Source organism: Lepidochelys kempii, chromosome 5 (genome assembly GCF_965140265.1).
Source record: "Lepidochelys kempii isolate rLepKem1 chromosome 5, rLepKem1.hap2, whole genome shotgun sequence".
Taxonomy (NCBI): domain Eukaryota; kingdom Metazoa; phylum Chordata; order Testudines; family Cheloniidae; genus Lepidochelys; species Lepidochelys kempii.
In genome coordinates, this window is record NC_133260.1 from 91,241,319 (window position 1) to 91,264,640 (window position 23,322).

The following is a 23,322-nucleotide window of genomic DNA, read 5'->3' on the forward strand; positions in this document are numbered from 1 at the left end:
CAATGAAGTAAGCAGTAGCTCACGGAAGCTTATGCTCAACTAAATTTATTAGTCTCTAAGGTGCCACAAGTCCTCCTTTTCTTTGTGTGGATTCAGACTAACACGGCTGCTACTCTGAAACATAGTAAGATGTAGTCCCAGTTCCAGAGAGCTTACAGACCAAGGTCCCTAAGCTGCAAAGACTTGTGCATGTGCTTAAAGTTAAGCATGTGTAATAGTCTTTGCAGGATTGAGGCCCAAGACAGTAAGCAATATAGGAAGAACAGGGAAGGGATCTAATAAAACTATCTACAATTTTATATGCAAATTATGTTTACAATTTTAAAATAGAATAAAAGTGTAAACTATACCCTACTGCTCTTCAGCCCAATCATAAGTAATTGGTGACTTATATGGGGAAAAGTGGCTATTGAGGAAGGATGATGCTAGTTTGGCTCTCGGAATAATATCTGCAAAAGCAGCACCAAAATACAGGGTCTGATCCTGTGCTTTTTGAAGTCAATATTAGAGTTTTCTTATGGATGTAAGTGGGCCAGGATTGGATCCATTTTTTTGCTTAATGAATTTATTGCTAATCAGGTGCTAAATTAATAAAACTCTGAACAACCTTGATCATTACATCCCAGACAACTTTTTTATCAGATAATATTGATTATAAACTACTGTAGGTCAAACTTTGACTTTGTGAATAATACATTTGATAAGAGTTTTTACTTGGAGATTATGTATCTTAAAGGTACTGTCAAGAATGATAGGAATAAAATTTACACATAACTTTGTCTTGGGTTATGGATGTGAATGCGCATTGTACCTCAAAGAACAGGATTCTTGTAAAGTTACATGCTTTTTTAAGGAACAAAATCATTGAAGAGTGGCTGTGTTTCTAGGGGAGTCCCACAGGAATTGGTTCTTGGCTGGACACTATTTAGTATTCAATGCTGACAAACTTTGCAGATGACATAAAGATTGGGGGATTGGTAAATAATGAAGAGGACAGGTCACTGATATAGAGCAATGTGGATAAATTGGTTAACTGGATGCAGGCAAACAATAAGCATTTTCAGTATAAGATCATAAATCTATTAACAAAGAACATAGGTGATACTTTCAGAATACTGTCTATCCTGGGAAACAAGGGACAATAGGAATACTTGAAGGTCATGGTGGATAACGTGCTGAACATCATAAGTGCAACACTGTGATCAAAAGGACTAATGCAATCCTTGGATGTATAAACAGGAGTAGAGAGGTTATTGTACCTCTGTATTTGACACTTGTATGACCATTATTGAAATAATATGTCCAGTTCTGGTGTCCATAATTCAAGAAGGATGTTCAAAAATTGGAGGGGGTTCAGAGAAGACCTGTGAGAATGATTAAAGGATCCAAAAACATACCTTAAAGTGAAAGACTTACGGAGCTCAATCTGCTTAGTTTATTAAAGAGAAAGTTAAGGGAGTGACTTGATCAGTCTATAAGTACCTACATAAGAAAAAGAAATTTCATAATAGAAGACTCTTCAATCGATCAGACAAAGGCATAACAAGATCTAATGGCTGGAAGTTGAAGTTAAAAAAATTCAGACTAGAAATAAGGCACTTTTTTTTTTTAACTGTAAGGGTAATTAATCATTGGAAAATGTTACCAAGGGTTGTGGTGGATTCTCCATTACTGGTAATGTTTAAAGCAAGATGCTTTAATTCAAACAATATGCTCTAGTTCAAGTGCAGCTATTGAACTTGAAGGAGGAATTAACACATGAAATCTTATGGACTGTGTCATGCAAGAGGTCAGACTAGATTATCACAGTAGTACTTCTGCCCTTAAAATCTATGAAGCTGTACATATGTGCAACTGTGCTGACAAAATGGCAGACTGGCTTTGATGGTGGTGAACGCTCAGTGGAAGAGCTAGGATTTTGCGTTAATATTCTAAGATCAGATTCAGTTTTTGTTCTTAGGGCAGGCTTAATTTCAGCCCTATCAACACATTTGTTCAAGGTCTGGAAAACCCTTTCTTTCCTAATTCTTCCTGAGAATGAAGAACAGTTGTTGCTTTAAAAAAAAAGATCCTAACTTTTGCAACGAAGTTGCTTGTACAATTTTGTTACCTGTATGGAAAACTTTTAATGCATAATTTCTATTGCAAATCATGAAAAATCTCTTTGACTACAAATGTACCATACTGCAGCATTCAAAGAGTGAGCTGTAGCTCACGAAAGCTTATGCTCAAATAAATTGGTTAGTCTCTAAGGTGCCACAAGTACTCCTTTTCTTTTCACTAAAACAGTCTCTCAGTGCCTTCATACTGGAAATACATTATCGCTTTGCATACTACATGAAACCACTTCACTCTTTTATGAATATAAGCCGAGAACATGAATATCCCTTTATTTAAGAAACACTTGCATTGTATATTAGATTATCCAGTCAATGGATCCTAATTATGACATCTTTTGTACAGCACTTTGAAGATGCTAGCACTACATAGGTGCTAATGATAAATGATTACTACAGGTGTTTGAAAAAGCCACACTCCCACTCACTATTGCAACTAGGAAACATTCTGTGGTGAGCCCGCAGCCTAACACATCACTTTCTGAAGAATTTTAAAAATAATTGCTTCCAGCCTTTGATTGTGAGGGTAACCTACCAAATGTAAACTGATGCAGTGTTCTGTTCCTGAATCTGTAGACAGAAAGCTCCAATGCTTCTCCTGCTCCTCATAGTTTTCCCAAGCAGCTACAAAATGAAATTGACATGTATCTGAATAGTTTGATTGCTGGTGTTCAGAACCCTGTGGGCCACAGTGAAACTGACAAGACTTATTTATATTGATTGAGAGTATATGCCCACCCTAAGCATAAAATATTTCTAATAGGAGCCAGGAGGACTAGGATAGCAGAGATTCCTTCACTCAGACAGCAAGATCGCTCTTCCTCTTCACAGGTTGATGCCTCTTTTTTAAAATGTAATGCAGGACATTTAGGTCCCAATTCTGCAAACACTTTTCCATTGACATTAATGGGATTACTTACATGAGTAAAATTACACATGTGCAAACATGTTTGCTGTAGCTTTAGTTGCTATGGGATAGTACAAGTGGCTGCATGAGAAGGTTTGATTATACATCATTCTCCTCCTTCCCAACAAACGTCAGACTTTTTGATGCTAGGAGCTGCAGAACGAGCTTTTTTTTGTTAAGTTTTTACTCTTTGTTCAGGTAGAAATTGCATTCTTTTTACTAAATCTTCTGCATAAAATCCATTATTGGATATTTTGTCTCTCAATAATTACTTCTGTCACTAATCTTCAAACTTTTCCATGTACTTCATTGTCTGTAAAAGGATGTGTTGCAGTACCTTGATAAACTACTTTCCCTCTGCTGTTCTATTTCTTTTGTCCCTGTTTGAAAGAGGAATGCAGGATGAAGAAAAACATTTATAACTAGCACAACATAGTTAGTAACTGATCCCCTTTCCTATGGCTTACAGACTTGAAGTAAGGGTGAATTCCAAAGTAATGGAAAATATTATATAACTACATAATAATTTTCAAAATGTGTGAACTAATTCAAGATGTTAAGTAAGAAAATAATAAGCTGCACCAATATGGAAATTTGTAAAGGAAATGTGAATTTTTAAAAAGTGGCCTCTAATTATGGGCACCTCTGTTTTTTTAGGTACTGAACTTTTCAGACATGAGTGTTTCAGTTTGGGCATCCAGATACTGAGGCATTCAAAATCAATGGCCATTATCAAAAATGTGGGCCTAAGCAGCTAGTTATCTTCACTTCTGTCTTTTCCAGTCTATGCTAGTTGGGGTAAAAATGTGGGTCAAAGGAACACAAATACGGGCTATGGTATAGTGCTGGCTGGTGACTTAACAGGGATAAATGTGAACTTTTAAAACGTGAATTTGATACAGTTGAACTCACATCTGTACAGTGGCCACAATATTCAAAAGAAATATTGTTTACAAATAAAGTGGTGGGACTTGGGTGACTGGAGAACTCAGAGATTGATAAAGGAAGTGATATTGGAGACTTGGTGGGGGAATATGGTGAAACGCCCATGGCTACTGCCCATGGTCTGTGTCACTTTGGAAGGTAAATAGATAGACCCCTTGTTTTTCATTTTATTTCGTGTTCTTTTGCATTTGTGAAAAATAACTTGTAAAATGAAATCAAACAAACAAAACAAAACTACCCCACAGTGGCAGCTTCTGTCCTGTGGTGGGTGGGCCCAGCTCCCCGCTCCAGGCATTGTAAGCTAGTGCACAGGGTCACAGTGCCACTCATGTTTGGCCCGTCTGCTCCACTATGAAGATGGCGGGGTGGCTTCAGCCAAATTTGAGTGAGTGGCATTGGGACCTGGCATGTGGGGCACAGCACAAACAGGTTGAGATCACCCTGCAAAACCTCCCACAGGGCCTCCCATTCTGGATCCTGCCCCCAGGGCATCCAAAGATAAAACTACGGTAGAACCTCAGATTTATGAACACCTTGGGAATGGAGGTTGTTCATAATTCTGAAATGTTTGTAACTCTGAACAAAACGTTATGGTTGATCTTTCAAAAGTTTACAACTGAACATGGACTTAATACAGTTTTGAAACTTTGTTATGTAGAAGAAAAATGCTGCTTTCGACCATCTTAATTTAAACGAAACAAGCACAGAAATAGTTTCCTTATTTTGTCAAATCTTTTTTTAAACTTTCTCTATTTTTTTTAGTAGTTTACATTTAACATAGTACTGTATATCAATTTTAAGTAATCCTCTTTCTTCTTTTTAGTATTTGTTATCCATGAAAAAAAATGCCAACCCAGAAGCCCACCGATTTTAATGTCCATTCAAATAGCACTAAAAAAAATGCTGCAGTAAAACACACCAGCACTAGTCTTTATAATGACAATTAAAAATAAGCATCCAAACTTAACTTTCCTGCTTAAGTACTACAGGATAAACTACGCAGACTTGAAAAAATCTTCAATGGTACTCTGCTTGAGGTTACTAACAGGCTTTTTTGCTGCTAAGGTGCATAGCTCTTGACCCATCATTAGGTTCATTGGTGTGGCTTCAGGTTGTTGTCTTCAATCGCTTGAACAGGCAGCGAAGTACTCTTCTGCTTGCATGTGTGGGATCCCCTTGGTGTTTCTCCCCCTCCTTCTTGTCACTATCAATGTCACTGTCCATTTCTCTGTGCTGTTTCACGTACCAATTCAATTATCTCATGGTTGCTAAGAATAGGGTGTCCATGCTCATATTTATCTGCGTTTAGCCATTCCTTCCTGTTCCTCCGTGGTGATATCCAAAAGATGTCACTCTTCAGAAAAATTTAGTTGCTTTATTTCCATCTGATCATTGTTTTCCCAATTATCAGGTTCAGTGTTATCAATACATGGCCAAAGTTTATTCCACTAGCGTCTCAAAGACTCAGAGCCAATCTCACTCCAGGATTTGCACACATGTCAGCATCTTTGCTGACAGCATCTTTGATTGTCAGCTGTTTACAAAAATCTGTAAGATTCAAATCGCATTGATCCCAGTAATAATTGCCATAAGGTTTCACTTGTATCTATGTTTCATGTTTGCCAGAATGCCTTGGTCCATTGGCTGAACCATTTGTGATGTTTGGTGGCAAAAACAAATACCAAATGCTTCCATTAATAGATTTTCAATGGCAGGGTGAGATGGAGCATTATTGATCAGTAGCACAGCTCAGCTAGGTAAAGATTTGGACATAAGGTAGTCTTTTACAAGTGGAACAAAGTTTTTTAAAAAACAGTTGGTAAAAATGCCTTTATCCATCCAAGCACAGCGCTGGCTGTAGTAATGGACTGGTAGAGCTGACATAGTGATGTCTGCAAAGCAGACTTTTGTGAACAAACACCAAAGGGAGCCATCATTGTGACCCCATCTTTACTGGATTTGAAATTCTTTGCTGTTTTTCTGAACTATCTACCAGAGTCTTGTTTGGAAGCAGGCGTGAGTACCGGCCCAACTTGTCACAGTTAAACACAGTCCTGGGTAAGTTCATGCTGTTCAATAAATGATTTGAAAGTGTTTTTAAATTCACCAGTGGCATTCGAGTCAGCTGTCAGAGACTCCTTGCATCCCCAACTGCTGTATTCCATGCCACCCTTGCTTGCTTTAAAATTGTTCTCACCTTTGTCTGGATACATTTCTCAGTAGATTACTTGGCCTTGTTTGTTACTATCACACCGGTTATAGTAGTGCCTTTTGATCTCGCTCTTGCAAATCACAGCTGCATTGCCCTATCAAAATCAGCAGCTTTGAGTAAATACAGCTGCTTTTTACTGCTCCACTGTCTTTGGAGTCTTTTGAAAATTGCTTTATTTTTTCCTGGCTTTTCCAAATATCAATGATGGTTGCTTTCCTGATACCCTATTCTACTGCTATGTGGCTGAGGCTAACACAATGGCATTGTCTAGTTTTTAAAATATTTCTAGCTTTATGTCAATTGGAAGTGTGACACGTTCTCACTTGCCACTAGAAAAGGAGTACTTGTGGCACCTTAGAGACTAACCAATTTATTTGAGCATAAGCTTTCGTGAGCTACAACTCACTTCATTGGATGCATACTGTGGAAAGTGTAGAAGATCTTTTACACACAATCTACACTTTCCACAGTATGCATCCGACGAAGTGAGCTGTAGCTCATGAAAGCTTATGCTCAAGTAAATTGATTAGTCTCTAAGGTGCCACAAGTCCTCCTTTTCTTTTTGGGAATACAGACTAACACGGCTGCTACTCTGAAACCTGTCACTTGCCACTGCTTGCCATTTTGCTCAGTCATACACTATTTGCTTTATTATTTATTTATCCCAGTTGATGCATGATTGCGTAGGTCCAGGTCCAGGTCCAGATGAGGTGTGCGGGTTGACCGGCCAGTTCCTATCTCTGGCGTTGGTGTCGCCGAGGTCCTCCTCTGGCGTTGTGGTGGTGCTAGGGGGCAGATGGGAAGGTTTCCTCCCATTTCCTGCTACTAGGTGGCCGGGGTGGTGAAGATGTGGCCGGGCCTCAACGTCTGCACGGCTCCCCTAGGCTGGTGCAACGGGGTGGGAGGCGGCGGCTGTGGCACGGGGGCTGCCTCTGCAGCGGGCGCGTGGGGGGAGCCCCGGCTGCTGTCTCTGTCCCGCGAGGGTGCGACAGACCGCGCGTGGGGCCCGGCCAGGGGGCAGCAGCGTGGGCGTGGAGCCGGCTGGTGCCCGGAGGGGCGGAGGGAGCTGCCCAACCTGCCTGGGAGCGCTCCGCTCCCTCCCCGTTCATTGGCAGGCTCCCCTCGCCCTGCTTCCTGCTCCGGCCGCCGCGCCGCCAGCCGCAGCCGCCCCTTCCTCCGGGCCGCGGGGAGGTTGCCGAGAGCCGGGACGGTGCTGCCGGCCGGGCTGTGCCCCAGGAGCGAGCGGGCCGTGGCGCCCTGCGAGCGGCGGAGAAAGGTGAGCGAGTCTCCGGGCCGCCGCTCTGCGGGGCTGGCCCGCCCCGCCCCGCCTTGCCCTTCCCCGGCGGCGGGAGCGCATCCCTGCGGGGACTGCCTCGCTCCCGGGCCGGGCTCCTGCTTGGCTCGCTCCTCGCTGCACCCAGTGCCTGGGCTCGAACGTGCGCGAGGAGAGCAGCCTGGCCATGGAGGGAAGGGGGCTAGTTCCCCTCCCCCAGGGAGCCCCGTTGGATACGGTCCCTCGCAGAGTCAGCTGCCGTGTAGCTAAGCCCTGCTCCTCAGAGCTGGCAAAGGGTTTCCCGGCTCTTACACCCTGTCTCTCTGGTAGGGAGTTTCTTCGCCCACCAGTGAAACGCAGCCACATCTTGGGGGGTGGGGGCGCATTTAAGTGCGCAGCCAGCCATACTGAGGTGCCGCCCACTGATTGGTGCAGGGATCGGTGAGACGTAAGAGGAGGAAGCAAAGTACCACAAGGCTACTCTGGAAAAGTGTCACCGTCTGATTCTGGTCCAGAAGGGGATTTGGGGAGGGGCTTTATCCTTTCTCCTGGGCCTGCCTCTGGTCTTTGGAAAAAAGCCACCCAGAGGCTGGATTATAGCACCTGAAGTGGAGACTTGGCCAGGGGAAGGAGTGGTTGGAAAAATAAACTTGCTCAGCCATGGTAGTTATCAGATGAGGGTAACTGCCGCATTGTGAATGTTTCACCATTTATTTTTATCTAGGGCTTGTCTATACTGGCAATTTTCAGCGCTGCAACTTTCTCTCTCAGGCGTGTGAAAAAACACCCTCCTGAGCGCAGCAAGTTTCAGCGCTGTAAAGCAGCAGTGTAGACAGTGCACCAGGGCTGGGAGCTGTGCCCCTTGTGGAGGTGTTTTTTTTTCAAAGCTCTGGGTCACTGTGCCATGACCACGCAAGCCACGTTAAAGTGCTGCTGGTGTAGACTAGCCCTTGGAACCTCTCAGAACCTCTGCTTAGACTGGTGAGGGTGTATGTGTGGGCACATTTTTATATATATTATATACATTTTTGTGTATTTATATATAATATCCACTCCTAATCAGGGAAGGAAAACTAATAATGGGTGACATTAAGAAGGTTGTGAGGTTTAATGCCTATTTTTCTTTAGTCTTTACTTAAAAATGTTAGTGGTGACCAGATACTCAACATAATTAATATTAACATGGGGGAGAAACAGATTTCAGAGCAGGGTAAATAATATTTAGCTAAATTAGATGTATTCAGGGTAGCAGGGCCTAATGAAATTCATCCTAGGGTACTTGGGAACTAGCTGGAGCAATCTCAGAACCATTAGTGATTGTCTTTGAGAACTCATAGAGCAGACAGATGAGGTCACAGAGTATTGGAGAAGGGCAAACATCCTACCTATCTTTAGAAAGGAGGATAAAGGGAACCTGAGTAATTATAAACCAGTCAGCCTACATTTGATACCTGGAAAGATACTGGAACAAATTACTGAACAATCAACTTTTAACCATCTAGACAACAATAAGTAATAGCCAGCATGGATTTGTCAAGAACAAATCATGCCTAACCAACTTAATTTCCTTCTTTGACACGGGTACTGGCCTAATGGATTGGGGAAGCAGTAGATGTGATAGATCTTAATTTTAGTAAGGCTTTTGACACAGTGTTATATGACATGCCCATAAGCAAACTAGGAGAATGTGGTCTCTATGAAATTACTATAAGGTGGGTGCATAACTGGTTGAAAGATCATACTCAAAGAGTAGTTATAAATGGTTCTCTATGAAACAGAGAGGGTTTTTCTAGTGGGGCCCTACAGGGGTCTGTCCTGAACTATTCAGTATTTTCAGTAATGACTTAGAAAGGAGAGTATGCTTATAAAATTTGCAGATTACATTAAGCTGTGAGGGGTTGCAAGAATTTTGAAGGAGAGAACTAGAATTCAAAATAACCGTGACAAATTGGAGAATTGATCCGAACTCAACAAGATGAAATTAAATAAAGACAAGTGCTAAACTACAAAGAAGAAGAGGTTAGGGATCCTGCCCTAACCTAACATTGTTGCATGGATTCTAAATATCCACTGTTCTGTTACTAAGGACTTCCTACTTTTAAAATTTCTCCCACTTGATAAGGCACTCCCCCAAAAGCATGTGAAATCAGTTGTTGAGCACAGTGTTTCTCAACAACCGGTCCCTGAGATCTCTCTGACACACTTTAAGAAGGCAGCAAGTGCCTGCTATCAAAAAGGTTGAGAAACACTGGTAAACCGTTGAGCTGAGTTGAGTTGTTGACATCATGCAAGATGCCTAGACAAAGAAGTAAACAATTGGGAGCCACACTGGCCTTTGCTTACACTAGAAACCCAGGACAATTCAGAGTTTCGAAGGCCTATTCCTATCTTTAACTCCGCTTGATCATGGGATGGGTCCTTTTCACTTGGGGCTCGTCTACACTGGCAATGCTAAAGCGCTGCTGCGGGAGCGCTTTAACGTGGCTTGCGTAGTTGCTGGGAGAGAGCTCTTCCAGTGCTCTAAAAAAACCCACTTGCACAAGAGGTGTAGTGACCAGCGCTGGGAGCATGGCTCCCAGGGCTGGTGCACTGTTTACACTGGCGCTTTACAGCACTGAAACTTGTTGCGCTCTGGGGGGTATTTTTTCACACCCCTGAGCAAGAAAGTTGCAGCGCTGTAAATTGCCAGTATAGACAACCCCTTAAATTAACAACAGTTTGCTTAGTAGAAGGTGTTAAGAGGGAACATGCAGTGGTTGTAATGTTAATGCTTCTCTAAGAAGAGAACTTCCCTGGGTGATTCCAATCGAATGCCATGTGAAGTGGCATTAGAAGAGAGAGACTGCGGTATCATTTTGGTGCTTTTTTCCCCCATTTCTAGACATCCCTTTTACTCTCCTAACATTGTTTTATGTGGCATTTTTGTGGACTTGAGGCATTGTGAGATTCCATTTTAGATGGTGGTATTAAAAGGGACATTAAAAGTAAAAATCATACTGTATAAAACTTTCCAATTCCCTGCTACTAGTCACACCCTAGGTTATTAAAACTGAAAACATAAAAAAATCCGATTTACGGGGATTATTTTTGGTGGATTTTTGAGTTTTATTGCATGTGCAATTAAGCTATTCAGTCTTGCTTTCACTCATAGTCAATTTCACTTTCAGGTTCTCAATGTTGCAAACAAAACAAAGGGAGTATTTATTTAAAACAACAGTTGCTGTTGGATTTTCTAAATCAGTTGTGAAAACACTTTTATTGGCTGTTAATTTTTGAAATGTATATGTAGTTCTGAAACTTCAAACTATTTTGAGCCATAAACCTCTGTAGGTTCTGCTATCTGTCAAGTAAAGGGAGGACAATATCCTTAAAGCAATTAGTTCTACTTTTGGCATCTCAGAAGGTATTAAATTAAAGGAGAAAATATTCCATGATTTTAAAGTAATAGAGTAGCAGTAACAAAGAAAGAAGGAATAGTAAGTTTCAGTGTTTCCTGGCTATTTTGATAAACTATTTGTGGCTTAAGTTCTCCCTTTTATCATGGCTCTGAGCCCGTGAATCACAGAGGGGTTTCATATGATGCTTGCATCAGAATGATCAAAATGTTAAGCAGTTAAATCTGCTATGCTCTCTAAATGTTACCCATTCATTTCCTGTGGATTTTAAAAAGAGGTAATTTGATAGTTTGAACAAATATTGACTCAATGACATCACAACATCTGATAGATTCTTTTTTTTTTCTTTTTTATGATGACTGCCATCTTGGATCAAACCAGTGACCCTCTTAGAGACAAGCACTCTGTACAGTGGCTATTTCCAGATGCTTTAGAGCAGTGTTTCTCAAATAGGGGTATTCATACCCCTGGGGATACACAGAGATCTTGCAGAGGGTACATCAGCTCATCTAGATATTTGCCTAGTTTTACAATGGACTACATAAAAAGCACTAGCGAAGTCAGTACAAACTAAAATTTCACACAGGCAGGACTTGTTTGTAGTGCTCTATATACTATACACTGAAATGTAAGTACAATACTTATATTCCAATTGATTTATTTTATAATTATCTGGTAAAAATGAGAAAGTCAGCAATTTTTTGGTAATAGTGTGCTGTGACCCTTGTATTTTTATGTCTGATTTTGTAAGTAAGTAGTTTTTAAGGGAGGTGAAACTTGGGGTTCGCAAGACAAATCAGCTTCCTGCTATGTGTTTTCTCAGTGTTTTCCTGTATATGTTTATGCAGGTAACTGGACACATTAATCTCATGATAATACCTGTATGATGGGGAAAATATGATTCTCCCACACAGCTCAGGGGTTTCGCTGCTTCCACCACACTTGTGTGGTGTTAGCTGCTTTACTTTCCCCAGAATGCCATTTGTCCCAAGTAATCCACAGGAGGTCAGAGCTGCTCCTCTCCACTGGAACTGCCCTCTCCTGCAATTGCCTGAAAGGACTCACCTGCCCACAAGGACTTTTCCTCCCTCACTGTGGAATGGAGGGGTACATCTCACGTAGGAAGTAACCATTTCCCATGGGTTTTATTTACACAGAGGTAGCTTCAGCAGAGCATATTCAGCAGTATGCTCAAGTGCCGGATTCCCAGGTGGAAACCAAGAACTGAGGCTGTAGTGAATAAAGGAAGTGTAATGACATGATGACTATCGCTGTGATTCACTAGCTACCTTCTGCATGTTTTGCACTAGTGCAAGTCCCTTTCAGTTTGTCCAGAGATTGGAGCCATCCCTTTTGTCAACTACAGTCATGCACTCCATATAGCCTTCCATCTGAGTTATTTCAAAGGCCCTGTCCTTGCAGTCCGGCACTCTTGTTAGAGAGGAACAGAGCTGGTGAGCATGGTTTGTCTGGATGCTTCTTGCTGTCTCCTGGCCCCTGCTTCACAGTTGTCTGCCATTCCACAGCCATGTAGAGCCTTAGTTGCCCAGTGTACTCTGTGGGTTTGTGCCCACTTGATAGGTGGATTACTGAGAATATCTGTAAATGGAGGAACATGCACACCTCTTTCACTTTCTGTCTGTGCTGCTACTTTCTCTACTGTACTGCTTGCTATGCTGCTTAGTTGTGTAGACCCCTGTAGGGATGGTCTGCACAGATGGCGAATTGGGTCCATCCACACTGCACCTATCTCGGATGCTAAGTCAATGTTTTAAGTAGGGTTGTGGCAGCAAAGTGGCATGAATTGATCTTCAAGTATCAGAGAACTTGGCTCTAAATATCTTATCATGGATTGTTAGATGAAGTTAATTTTTTCATAATTTCAAAAGCATGCTTTGAGTGTTGGCCTATTTTGTCCAAAATCAAATAATAATGAAACTCCATATTCCACACTTTTCCAATAGATTCTGCAGATTACTAAGGGTGGTGGGGAAGGGGAGAAATTATTCCATGGGTGTTTGCATACCTTTCCTTCCTTCAGTCTTTGTTCAGTATCCTCATCTGTGCTTGCTGTTTGAGCTCAGCCAGACTTTCCAAGACACTTGGAAATTGTGCCTGCAAGCCAAGATCTTCAGCTTTCCTTTTAGGATTTTGAGTCAGTCTTCCCTCAGGGGCCTTTCACAATACATTTTACTTTGTCTTTGATTGCAGTGTTAGTCTAGAGTTAATATATCTGCTAAATAACATTCATCTGTCATTGTGGTGTCAAACAGGACGCTCAGTATACAACAGGAAATAGGAATTACACAACTGCCTATTTTTAATTATTTTGAGACTTAACTCCTAAAAGTACATTGTATAAGAAATGAAGCTAAGGCATGCATTGATTTCTTTGAGTAACATGGACTCTAAAATAAAGCATCTTTTGAAAAAGCATCTCTAGGTCAACAAAATAGAAGACCCCAAACCCACAGTTAACAGTAGGACAGTCGTTATATAATCTACCTAACGTGAATTGATGCAGCTTTTGTTTTGCACATTCTGTGGAGGACCTTTAAGGAGGAAGATTCCTTCATGTACATTGTGATTTGCTTACCCATGAATCAAAAAACTACTTTCATAGCAATTTCAATAACTATATGTTGTACCACCACGCATCTACATTGTACAAATTAGTATCTATATAATCATGTTTGTAACATTTACTAGGCTGCTTGCTTAGCTGTGTAACAAACTGTTTCCAATATGCAATTCTATCTAGGTACTTTAAGCAGGCGTAAACAGCGATAAGAGTTTAACAGACTCCTGCCCATCCGATGAGTAAAACTACATCTCTATTTCTATTTTCAAGTTGGAAGTTTTGCTGCCTGTTAACCGAAAGGGTTCTTTCTCTCACATTCTCTGTTGGGAATGCTTACTTAAAGCATGTGTCCTCCTTTGTTCTAAAAATAATAACTTCCTAGTAAAAGAATGTTATTTTACTTTTTGATGAATCTTCTGGCTTTTAGTAGTTTTGGATCCTGTTCTTGTAACTTTCAAAACTTCAAAGTGATCCCCTTCAGATCTATCTACTTAGCCTGTAAGCTTTTGGGGAGAAGACTGCCTTCATGTGGTAAGATTTTTGTTTTGTTTTTTGATAGCATCTTCCACAACAGGGCCTCGATCCTGATTTGGGGTCTGGAGTACTAACTTAATATAAACACTAAACTCTCAGACAAGTATAGAACAACATTTCCATGAATATTAATTGTTTAAATCCAAGCAACCTTTTATGGAGTTTCCAGAGAGACAAACCCATTAACGATGCAGTTCTTATGGTAAAATCAGCACTTCTGGAGAGAACCATATATAAGCAATGGGCTACCAAATTGGTGCATTGTAACAATCAATCAAATCCTTTGAAATCCCTTTTGAGCTTTCTAGTCATTCCACATGGGAAGGTGCATGTTGAATTTACGGTTCCTTCATTTTAACAGTGTGGCTGCCTTAGGCTTCTGGCTTGAAAAATGACTTGCCTCTTCTACCTCAAACTGCCAAACCCCCCAACTTAGTGACACTTTATGAAATAATTGGAATGAATGTTGCAATATGCTTTGCGCTATCTAATGTCATATTGTATAATCTTTCAGTGTTTGCAAGTAAGCAAACGAGTAGGCATCTAACTAAAGACAGAGAATAAGTTAAAAATGAAAGTTTCATTTTGCTTATAATTTGAGGTGATATTAAGATAGATTTCAAATGTATATAAAGAACAAATATTTCATTTAACTAATGTGTCAGTGTGAATCATCCCTCTCTTGCCACCTCTTATCTTTGTCACAGATGAGAGATTTTTTGTCTTTTTCTAAATGCTATGTAAAAGGAGTAAAGGCTTCCCACGGCTTTGCTGGAGCCTCCCTTGAGAAGGGCTGACAGATAGCATTCCAATACATAGTGACACGGGGAGGGGAGGGGGCGGCTGAGAAAACCTGGATTTGTGCTGGAAATGGCCCAACTTGATTATCATACACATTGTAAGGAGAGTGATCACTTTAGATAAGCTATTACCAGCAGGAGAGTGGGGTGGGAGGAGGTATTTTTTCATGCTTTGTGTGTATATAAAAAGATCTTCTACACTTTCCACAGTATGCATCCGATGAAGTGAGCTGTAGCTCACGAAAGCTTATGCTCAAATAAATTGGTTAGTCTCTAAGGTGCCACAAGTACTCCTTTTCTTTTTACACATTCCCATATGTCCCTTCACTTCATGCACTGGCTAAATTGTCACTGTATCTGTCTTTCTCTTTTGGCCCCTATCTCTTTGTTGTTTTTGTCATCTTCTGTGTTTCATTTTTATAAAGTTTTTTTCCCCTTTTGCTCCTCCTTCCCTGATGGCTTCCACTCCGTGTAGCTACACCAGGGGTGGGCAAACTACGGCCCAGGGGCCGCATCCAGCCCTCTAGATGTTTTAATCCAGCCCTTGAGCTCCTGCCGGGGAGCAGGGTCAGGGGCTTGCCTCACTCTGCGCAGCTCCCAGAAGCAGTGGCATGTCCCCCCTCCGGCTCTTATGTGTAAGGGCAGCCAGGGGGCTCTGCGTGCTGCCCCCGCAGCTCCCATTGGCCAGGAACCATGGCCAATGGGAGCTGCAGGGGTGGTGCCTGCGGACAGGGCAGTGCACAGAGCCGCCTGGCCGAAGCTTCGGGGAGACATGCCGCTGCTTCTGGGAGCTGCTTGAGGTAAGTACCACCCAGAGCCTGCACCCTGACCTCCTCCTGCGCCCCAAACCCCTGCCCCAGTCCTGATCCCCCTCCCACCCTCTGAATCCCTCGGTCCCAACCTGGAGTACCCTCCCACAACCCGAACTCCTCATTTCTGGCCCCACCCCAGAGCTTTCACCCCCTCCCACACCCCAACCTCTAATTTTGTGACCATTTATGGCCTGCCATACAAATTCCATACGCAGATGTGGCCTACGGGCCAAAAAGTTTGCCCATCCCTGAGCTACACAGTGCCTGTGGTGGCCCCCTGGGTCTGTGCTGTAGATTTTTTGATCCTATGCCAAATGCAGTGAAACCAGTGGGGAGAGATGCTTTAGCTGGCTGACTTCTGTGTGACGGTGCCACGGTCCCCCTGCACATGAAGTGCTCCCATTGCCAGCTGGCTGTATTTAAGGCTTTGTTGTTCCAATTAAGCCACACCTGGTTTTTTTACAGCTGGGAGGGAAGGCAGGTGTCTTTCAAGAAACCACACTATTTCCTGTTGCGGCAATGACAGGACAGATATCAGGTTATACAATATTATCTCGCATTGCTTCTGTCCTGCTTGCCATTCAAACCCTAAAGTAGTCTGGCACTTTGTGCATTCTCCCACCCCTCTTGAGGTTGGGGAAAGAAAAAAGAAAAGGCGTTGCTTAATTGGAACAACAAAACCTTAAACATTGTGCCAACTATTTTAAAAGCAGGCTCTACTAGGGCATTGTAATACTGGTAAGCAGTAAAATCAATTTCTCTGCTGTTCACTTGCTGCTGACGTCCTCTTTCACCCTCTCTGTGATTTGGTTTACTTCCATCCGTAGATCTGCTGGGAATTTCCACCATCATTAAATACTTAATAAGGTAGACACTGGGAATTGGATCCCATTGGGATAGCAAGTTAACTAGTTGGTCTCTTTATTAAAAACACACCTATTCAGAGAATGTACAAAAAATTAATAGAAAATCCATCCCATTCAAATTGGGGCAATTGTTATACTTATAAGAAGCACGTGGGATCTTTATAGGGGAGAAGGCAGCACACTGCATTTATTGAGAATACAACAGTTAGTATATGCTTTTCAATCACACACACACACAGTCCTGCCAGTTGATGTGTATAGTTTCCAGTCCAGAGTCTGGATCAATCTAGTGGCTAGCCAGATTGGTCACAGAGGGGAGCGGGGCTCTGTTGATTGCGATCCGATGCTCCTGGAGTGTGGCAAGACGAACCCAAAGTCCCATGGCCAAGCACCCTATTCTTATAGTCTTTTTTTCTCCGTTGAAGTCTATGGATTTTGCTGTGTCACTTTGTGACTGCAAAAAGAAAAGGAGTACTTGTAGCACCTTAGAGACTAACAAATTTATTTGAGCATAAGCTTTCGTGAGCTACAGCTCACTGCATCCGATGCATTCAGTGGAAACCTGATTGCTTTTTCGTTGTTCTTAAGATCCAAGGATTTGGGTCTGTGTTCACCTATGCAAATTGGTGAGGATTTTTATCAAGTCTTCCCCAGGAAAGGAGGTATAGGGTTGGGAGGATTTTGGGGGGAAAGATGTTTCCAAGCGGGCTCTTTCCCTGTTATATATTTGTTAGACGCTTGGTGGTGGCAGCAATAAAGTCCAGGGGCAAAAGGTAAAATAGTTTGTACCTTGGGGAAGTTTTAATCTAAGCTGGTAAAAATAAGATTAGGGGGTTTTTCATGCAGGTCCCCACATCTGTACCCTAGAGTTCAGAGTGGGGAAGGAACCTTGACATGGTTACTTCTTAATTGGTGTATCTTGTGATGTAAACATTCCAATACACCTCTGAGAGGGTCATCCTGTCCTGGTTCTGATTTAATTGATTGTCCTGTCTTTAGGGGTGCCAGCCTTCACCTCAGGGTCGTTAATCTTCCCTTCCTTCATTATGGATGCGCCTTGATGATTCTCTGGTGTTGTTAAGTCTCTTCACTCCTTCTTCCTTGACCATCTGGCTATAACAATGGCCTTCACACCTTATCTTTTCCTGATGCATACATTCCTCATTCACACAGTCTTTTACAGAGACCTTTGAGAATACAAATAGTGTCAGTTTATTTTGAATCTCCTTTACATAGACACAATACAAGATCCTGTTTGTCTTACTAAACCTTAAAACAAAGAAATGTATATTTAACTAGAGTGCCTAATTTGTAATACATATAGGAAACCATAGTAGACATTATAACTTATCCTAAAACAAAAGGGTGACCATAATCCCAGTCATAAGGATTGTTCAGGTCTGTTCCTGTCTTAATATCAGTACAGACACTGGCAGTCTGTCAGATGCATTTCTACCAATGTCCCAGAGGGTCATTCCTTTCTGTTATTCAAATAGGATGGCTGGTAAAATGAAATCAAGACATATATTAGTACCTCTATTCTTGTAGTACAATTATAAAACCTACTCCTACACAGTGTCCCAAAAGTCTGTTTGCTATCCTTACCCACTGCATCAGGCTCACTTCTGTTTGTGAAATTCCAGCACCACACAGCATTTTAGATGTAGCTTCTTTCAGAGAAGATACTTTATTCTGTGATTGTTGTCTTTGATTTGATTCTCGAGTTATTTGGTACAAGTAGTATAATGGATGTTCAGGCTGTAGAAAATTTACTATTCTGTCTATTACAGTATGCCTTGCGATTCCAATTGAAACTGGGGCTCTGTTGTGCTAGACCTCTATGGGCATTAAAAACAGACCCTATCTTGTGAAGTACACTGAGAGCTGTAGTTATGGGCAGCTGTTTTTCCCCACATAATGTGATCATTTCTCTTTGCTCCTAGATTTATCAAAATATTCCATTTTATAGAAACAGCGCTGGGTGCCAAAATGAAGTAATTCCTATCTGGTTTGGCATGACATAATTGTTAAGTATCTTACAACTATGAGATTGTTATACTTCCAGACTACAGACCAAGCGTTAGCAGTGTGTGGTCTGAACCTGCATACCTTACGAATTAAATGTGTGCATTTAAGTCAATTGACGTTTTACCTCAATGCTTAAGAACTTCAGGATTGTCCCTAAAATAGTCACATCTGATTTAATAGCTTTTTTCCTCCACTTCCAAAAGAAAGAGGTTCATATTTAATGCTGAACCTAACTCCCCAATTATTTTGGCTACTACATGATCTTTGGTAAGATCACTAGCTATTTAGAGATCCTTGAAATGTCAAGACACAACATTGTTGACTGAAGAACCGCAATGTGATGAAACAGATTATTCTAACTGCTGCATCTAAATGCTGAGAACAAATCTCTGGGATTAAAAATTAAATAACAATCCAAATAGAAAGCTGATACCTGTAGTGTAATGTTGGTTGAGGCACAGGAAATTCAGTTTCTTTCTCAAAAGGAGAGCTGACACTTTAAATCTGAGGTTGGTTAAAGCAAAGGAAGTGCATCTCCTGTCCAACCTGAATGCATGAGAAAGACAGAACTTTCAGAACTGTAAAGTGGGTTCTATTTATTTATTCGAAGTTGTGTAGTTCAACAATGGATTGGCAAGTTATAAAACTTTCCAGCAGGCAACTTCCAGTATCAGGAAAACATTGGTTCTAATTTAGAGAATGCAGGTATCTTCTGGGGGGTGGAGAAAGATATATTAGTAAAATATTTATTTAGCTGCGATACTATAACAATTGTCTTTCTTCCGGGTCAACTTTTTGTGTTCTTTGTTTTTGTGCATTTAAGGGGGAAAACAATGTTTCATTCACTTATTTTGTTGTTTTGGTCTTTTAAAATAAGATGATGTGAAGTGTGAGGAATGCATTCAAGGGAGCAGATCTAATATGTAATGAATAGCCCCATTTAGAGCAATTTAATCTTTTTTTCAAATGAAAAGTCATGCCTTTCTGGTATGTAATCTACATTTTACGTCTGTCAAATAATCTCACACAGATTACTAGAACTAAGGAATTAATTCACTGATCAACACATTCTTTCCATCATGATAGTGGATTAGTATGTGTATATTAACTTCCCTATGACATTAGTAATTTGTCTATTTGTGATGGCTGTTTTCCAGTGAAATAAACAAGCAACTATTTAATTTTTTTATGGATTTAATGATAACTAAATTAAAAACTCAAAGCTAATTTTGAGTGCTAAAACTATACATGAAACGATATGACACTTTTTAAGCATTTTTTAAAGTCACTAAACTAAGCATGTTTTTCAAAATTCTCAAATGAGGCTTTCATATACCAAGAGCTATCCTAAGGCAGCTCTTCACATCTGACCTAGGCAAGATGTTTAAATTCTGTCATTGTTCTGCTTTTCTCCTCATGCCTGCAAATAATACATGGCACATAGTGTAGCTTCATTCCCTGCCCTTTATGCAAATGCCAAACCTGCTCCACCAGAATCTACAACTTGCAAGAAAGGAAGCTTTAAATCTATCATTATGCAAGCACAGGAGAAGAGCAGAATATCAGGAAGAAACACAACTCTATATTTTCTCCTGATGAAAGGAGCTGTAGTAGTCAGTGTCACCAAGAAAAGAATCTGAAATTATACTAGCTTGGACAAATTTTAAAATGAAGGCCTAAGTCAGCCTACTGCATTGGGGACTAGACTGATCACCAACTGGGATGAGATACCAAAAAAATCTATCCCTTTCCTCCCTCTGCCAGTGGAGTAGCATTGCCCAGTTAGCATCCAACATTAGCTACTGCCAGTGGGGGGTTAACTGACTAGGTAGACAATGGCTTCTTCCAGTATGGTGGTTATTGTGGCTCTTTATTATCTCATCAGGCTTTTATGCAGTATTCCACACTGAAATCCAGTGAAATTTGTCGTAAAAACTGATGGCACAGTATGGCCTTGTGATCTTCAGGTTACAAATCCAGGAGAGAATGCTTTCCTTGCTGGGGATACTCCAATTCTTATTTACCCTAACTGAGCTATTGTAGAACCATAGCTGTTCTTGGTTCCAGTGAATGTCTGACCTACTCATAAAATTGTCTTCGCAAAGTAGTATGTAATGTGACTTATTTATTTTAATTTTACAGATTTCCACAGTCTTTTGAAATGGTCGGGCTAGGAAACAGCCGTCGAGGGATGAAATCTCCACCTCTTCTAATAGCTGCGCTTGTGGCTTGTATGATCGTTTTGGGTTTCAATTACTGGATTGCAAGTTCTCGCAATGTTGATCTACAGGTAGTATTCTTGTATTCCTTCCTGTATATTCAAATAGATATGGCTGCTAAAGGCATTTATTCTTGTGGACTGTATGAAAACAAACCAAAAACAGGACAAAACTTTGAGTTTGCTTTGTAAATCTCCACTCCTAATAGTTTCCCAGCAAAGGGGTGAAGAGAAGTATCTGAAAGGCATTGCACTTGCACTAGCCCCATTGAGGTAATTTTGCAGCTTTATACTGCTATTATCGCTCCATGAAAAACTTCCCTTGTTATTAAATATTCAAGTGTGGTGTTTGGTTGTGGATTGTTTTTTTTGTTGTTGTTGTTGTTCTTTCAGTACATCACCACTGAAACACCACATTTTTGTTCTTCATCAGCTATTGTCAACCTTTTTGTCTCCCAAAATTTTCCTTGCCTGCTCCTGCATTTGGGCTTAACAACTGCCCTTGATGCTCAGGACCTTATAGAGTTACATAAAGAGGCAAGCAGCAGTTGATATCGGGCAAGCTAAAATGCAAAGTAACTTTCCCAGATTTTATTTCTATCAGACATAAGAAAACCTCTTTTTACTTTTTCAGAGGGGTGTTTAAAAATGACACTTTGACAGTTTCCAAGGCAATGATGTTTTCTTAAGGAAGATTTTGACTGAGAAGACTAAATTAGATTTCTCAGATTTACCTAATCTTGATGTGTGGAAATGCAGTGCAGAACAAATTACTGCAGTTATGCAAGACAGAATGAATGAATGCTTGGGGGCCATGTGGTCCTTGTTAGCTGAGCTGGGGCATTTTATAATGCTCATCAGACCCCACAATCTAACTGAGATTCAATGGGGCTCCATGTATGTGGTCTTAATTTCCTTTATAGACCTTGCTGAGGACTGGTGTCTTTGGCTGTTTTGCTGAGACGATGAATGTTCGCTCTTAAACTAGCTAATGAGGTTCTGCAGGGAGTCTGGCCACATGGATCTAATTGCAAGACTGATGTCTCTAAGCCAAGCTGCTCTTGAGTTATGACATTCTTCCTTCTTAACGTTGAAGTGAAATACCTCTGTGTTGTTTTTCCATTAACACCTTATCTGATTACTGTCACAGCTGCAGGATAACTGCACTTGTATCCCCCATTCCATGCTCCACTCCAGGAGTTCCCACTCAGGTCTCAGATCTCCAGCCATCACCTGTGTCTAGGTGAGCACCCTGTCCCGCTCCCTTCTGACTAGGAGTGTTCCAAGGTTGCACGGCCCCTTGCCACATGCTATGATATCCCCAGCCAGCCACTGTGCCTAGAGGCCAATGCCTGTGCTTTGCTTTCTCTCTGCGGGCTCTGAACAGTGTATTTCCAGCAGTTACCAGTTATCACATGACTCTTTCTAAGCAAGCACATGTATTCATAAGGTGAAAACGTTACAGAGAAAACACACACAAAATTCCACAAAAGTTCCTATACACATGCTAAAAGCAGAGGTGACCCATCAATCTTATGGGACCCTAGTAAGTCAAAGTCTTTCCAACCCTTCTGCAAGGGTTAGGGTCCTTAGACAGAAGGTCTTGTTTCAGTTTAAATACAGCCTTTTTAAGCCAAAATCCTTTTCTTTGTTTTCCTACTCTCTGGAAACTCAGTTTGAAGCAGTATATGCAAGGCGGATAGTACCTCTCTGGAGATATTTATAATGAGAGTGATTCACTGTGATCACCCCCATTGTTTTAGTTCTTGTAGGAGCTATGGTAACCCTTCCCGTGGAGTAGAACACAATCATACATACAAGCCCTGGCCCACAATGATACATAAATTTAATACAAGATGTTCCCCCAAGATACTTTATGTAAGGACAATATCAGTCACAATTAACTGCACAATTAACAATTAACCACGTTTTCTTCTAAAAATGTCTCCCCTGGCAGAACAGCACACCAGAACTATGCTGGGTGGATTGGTTCATTTCTGGTGAAGTTGGGAGAGGAATGGTCAAACTGGGCTTGTAACAGAAAACTCACCACAACCTTGTCTATGGAACAGATGCTCGATCTTCAGAGTTTACTGAATTTTAACTGGATTGACAGCTCTAGAAACCAAAGTCCTCTTTTCCTGCAGAACTGGTACCATGCTGTGTCATGACTTAATGTCCGGATACATTTTTCACCACTGCTTTTCCAGTGTGTCTTAGCCCTTCTCTGAGGGCAGAATTTCATATCTTATAGGGTTAGTTCGGCTTCTATGCTCCTTCAGTCCCTGGCCTCTCTCTGGGAGTGGTTACCTATCCATTAAGACCTGGGTTGAGACCATTTAAGTCATGACACAGGCCACAAAACTGGTTACAGATGGTGAATCAAAAGTCATTACCATCCTGGTCACACTTGATTCAGTAACCTAGAGGTGAGTTTGCCATTATTGATTGCCTACGCTGTGCAGTACCTTTCCCCAAAGGAAATGTAAAATTCTTTACTTCCATTAAACCATCCCAGTGCCTTGGCAGCAGTTTGAAAAGAAGCACCATTCAGATCTTATGGGCTGGGCTGTACTTAGTCTTTACCATTACATTTTAAAACACACTTTCTATTTACTCACCCAGTTTCTTGGC

General features: G+C 41.3%; 1 protein-coding gene across 2 annotated transcripts in view; it reads left to right on the forward strand.

The window, feature by feature from the left end:
- Nucleotides 1-23,322, forward strand: part of GOLM1 (golgi membrane protein 1) — a 96,773-nt gene that overhangs the window by 27,385 nt on the left and 46,066 nt on the right. Inside the window, exons 1-2 of one of the 2 annotated variants that reach the window (XM_073345028.1) lie at nucleotides 7,374-7,457; nucleotides 20,613-20,760. In XM_073345028.1, the coding sequence (XP_073201129.1) occupies nucleotides 20,632-20,760 (129 nt within the window). In that variant the 5' untranslated portion in view covers nucleotides 7,374-7,457; nucleotides 20,613-20,631. Of the gene's footprint in view, nucleotides 1-7,373; nucleotides 7,458-20,612; nucleotides 20,761-23,322 lie in introns of those variants that run through there. The other variant, XM_073345027.1, reaches the window with a different exon arrangement.